General features: G+C 33.7%; 1 protein-coding gene across 1 annotated transcript in view; it reads right to left on the bottom strand.

Annotated features, from left to right (window-relative positions):
- LOC111366769 (apyrase-like) overlaps positions 1 to 2,943 on the bottom strand; it is a 9,325-nt gene extending 6,382 nt beyond the window's left edge. The window contains exons 1-4 of the mRNA XM_022987468.1: positions 2,587 to 2,943; positions 719 to 847; positions 565 to 621; positions 381 to 473 (exon numbers count right to left, since the gene is read on the bottom strand). Of these exons, the coding sequence (XP_022843236.1) occupies positions 381 to 473; positions 565 to 621; positions 719 to 847; positions 2,587 to 2,859 (552 nt within the window). The 5' untranslated portion in view covers positions 2,860 to 2,943. The remainder of the gene's footprint in view (positions 1 to 380; positions 474 to 564; positions 622 to 718; positions 848 to 2,586) is intronic.
- Between the last annotated feature and the right edge of the window lie 161 nt (positions 2,944 to 3,104).

The following is a 3,104-nucleotide window of genomic DNA, read 5'->3' on the forward strand; positions in this document are numbered from 1 at the left end:
TAAAAAAAAAAAAAAAAAAAAAAAAAAAAAAAAAATAATAATAATAATAATAATAATAATAATAATAAATAGAAAACTTATTTTTGAGATACAAAAATGTTTTTGAGAGTTTTAAAAAAGTTTGATTCTCAAAATGGACCCGAAATAAAAACACTAGAGTTTTCAGTGCATCATAGCTGATAAGTATGGCCTCATATTTAACCTTTATTTTGATTTTCTTTTTAGTTGCTAAAATTATAATTTGGTAAAAATAAGTGAATAATATTTGTGGTTTTTACGAAGTCAAATTAAGGCTAGTCCTAAATAAATTATCATCTTTAGAAGCATCAGTACTGGTCCATGTACTTGAAGACAAATGCTCGTGGATGATATAAACTTACCCACAGATAAGTTCCTTCCTGGTTTCCATCAAGAATGGAGACCCAGTCATCCCTGTATTTTAGGGTGCTTTCATTCTTCAACAAATTTCTCACCTTTTAGAAGAAAAATATCGAAACTTTAATCGTTAGAAGAAAATCAGAACAATGATTATAAGCAAGAATCCAACAGGCCGGCTCAGTTTACCGCTTCCAAAATTCTTTCAGCCGCATCTCCTTGTAATAACCTCAGACCTGCAGTTGCCTGTATAAAATATTCAACTCAAGATTGTCTTCAGTGTTTATATATATATATATATATAATGGAGTTAAAGAGCTTGTGTTATATATTAATTATCTACCCCAAGTCGAACCGGTGTGTCGGGACGCAACTCTGTTGGAACAACATCCTCGGCTTCCTCGAGGAGCGGTTTTAGAGAGTTGGCAGCTGCCGGAGGGTCGGCAGCATATGAACTCAGACCAGGTTTTGTCTGCAACAAAGTAAATAATTACTCGAATATTCGCATAACTCTTGTGCACAAGTGAATTATATAAGGAAATGATTGGATTCGTAAAGTTATAGTTCAGACAAACTTTCTTTATAGCATAACCATTTTTTATTGGGTAATTGGCACAAAACGTCCTTACATTTCAAGTCTATTGTGAAAAACGTCTTTACCTTTCATTTTTTGGCATTTTTACCCTCATTTCAACCTTTCTTTGCGCTGGACGTCCTTTCGTCCATATTCCGTTAGTTTTTCCGTTAAACATTCGGGTAATTGACACAAAACGTCCCTACCTTTCAAGTCTATTGTGGAAAACGTCCCTACCTTTCATTTTTTGACATTTTTGCCCTCATTTCAACCTTTCTTTACGCTGGACGTCCTTCCGTCCATATTTTGTCAGTTTTTCCGTTAATTAAATACAAAAATACATTTTTCTTTCCATAAACAAGGATAAAATTGTCCTCACCCACTTCACCCCTTTTTCCCGCCATCAACTTAGTCCATAAGTAACAGTAGCAGCGACATGAATCTGAAAATACTTTAAATAATTAAGTTAAATAAAGAAAAAATATCGTGAACACATTATATTTCACAATTCCACAACTACTGTTGCTGTCATCTTGTATCACTGAAAAATTTTAGAAAGACATATTAAATGGATAGTCAATTTATACTGGAAAATTTTAAAAAGACATATTAAATGGGTAGTCAATTTATAATGACCCAAAATGGTGAATGGCTCTTTTTGGCTCAATGGAGAAGATGAATGGCTCATTTTAAATTGACTCATTATAAATTGACTACCCATTTAATATGTCTTTTTAAATTTTTCCAGTGACACAAGATGACAGCAACAATAGTTGTGGAATTGTGAAATACAATGTGTTTACGATATTTTTTCTTTATTTAACTTAATCATTTAAAGTATTTTCAGATTCATGTTGCTTCTACTGTTACTTATGGACTAAGTTAATGGCGGGAAAAAGGGGGGAAGTGGGTGAGGACAATTTTACCCTTGTTTATGGAAAGAAAAAGGTATTTTTGTATTTAATTAACGGAAAAACTGACGAAATATGGACGGAAGGACGTCCAGCGCAAAGAAAGGTTGAAATGAGAACAAAAATGCCAAAAAATGAAAGGTATGGACGTTTTCCACAATAGACTTGAAAGGTAGGGACATTTTGTGCCAATTACTCGAATGTTTAACGGAAAAACTGACGGAATATGGACGGAAGGACGTCCAGCGCAAAGAAAGGTTGAAATGAGGGCAAAAATGTCAAAAAATGAAAGATAGGGACGTTTTCCACAATAGACTTAAAAGGTAGGGACGTTTTGTGCCAATTACCCATTTTTTATTATTAATACATTTTCTTTCAGCATCAACTTTTGGTTTCATATTGTTTATTATTATTGGCAAATATTTTGCGAAAAACGTTAAAAATTGATAAATATATGGTTGAAAATTTAATAAAAATTGTAATAATTATCGATTTAGGACTTCAACTTTTTAAATTATCCCACTGTAGCACTTTGTGAAGTTGGCTAAACGCCAGTGATTACAATGAACAATTAAAAGGAAATACTTAGTAAAATGATCCAATAAGAACTGAGAAGTTCAAACTTTTACACATACTGATTACTTATTTTGAATAATCTGTTGTAAGTTATCGAAAGAGATAAGATTAGTAGAAGTTATATTGAACAAGAAATAAGTAACAAGTTACCGATGCAAAGAGCTCAAATTCATCACCAATAGGAAGGAGATTTAGGCTTTCGTCAAAGCGGAATACATGGACTCTGCTCCCTGTACTTCCAGCATCGAATATGACCGCATACTTCTCCGTGTCATGGCCAAGGAGGACACGCCGGAAAGGAAGCTTATGTCCATGGATACCGTGGATTTGACTCGAGTAGGACAAAGAACCAACAGGTAAGAGGAAGAGCACGACCAAGACTCGTACGAGGAGGCCGTGACCGACTGCTAATTGTGTCGTCATAATTTTCTTCCTCGTTCGTTATAAGACAAAGTATGTGAAGTTGGAAATCTACGCTGGATGTGATTCACTTTCACGGATATATAATGCAAATTTATAAAACTGACAGGTGAAAGCGAAAGGGTACATAGTTAACACGTTTTCCAAGTTAAATCAACTATTAGCTGCATATAATATAGGAAATTATGCTCATATACATTTGTTCATCATTATGAAATAGAAAAAATCTTGTTGAATGGGACCAGAGT

The sequence above is a fragment of the Olea europaea genome, chromosome 2 (genome assembly GCF_002742605.1).
Source record: "Olea europaea var. sylvestris chromosome 2, O_europaea_v1, whole genome shotgun sequence".
Classification (NCBI taxonomy): domain Eukaryota; kingdom Viridiplantae; phylum Streptophyta; class Magnoliopsida; order Lamiales; family Oleaceae; genus Olea; species Olea europaea.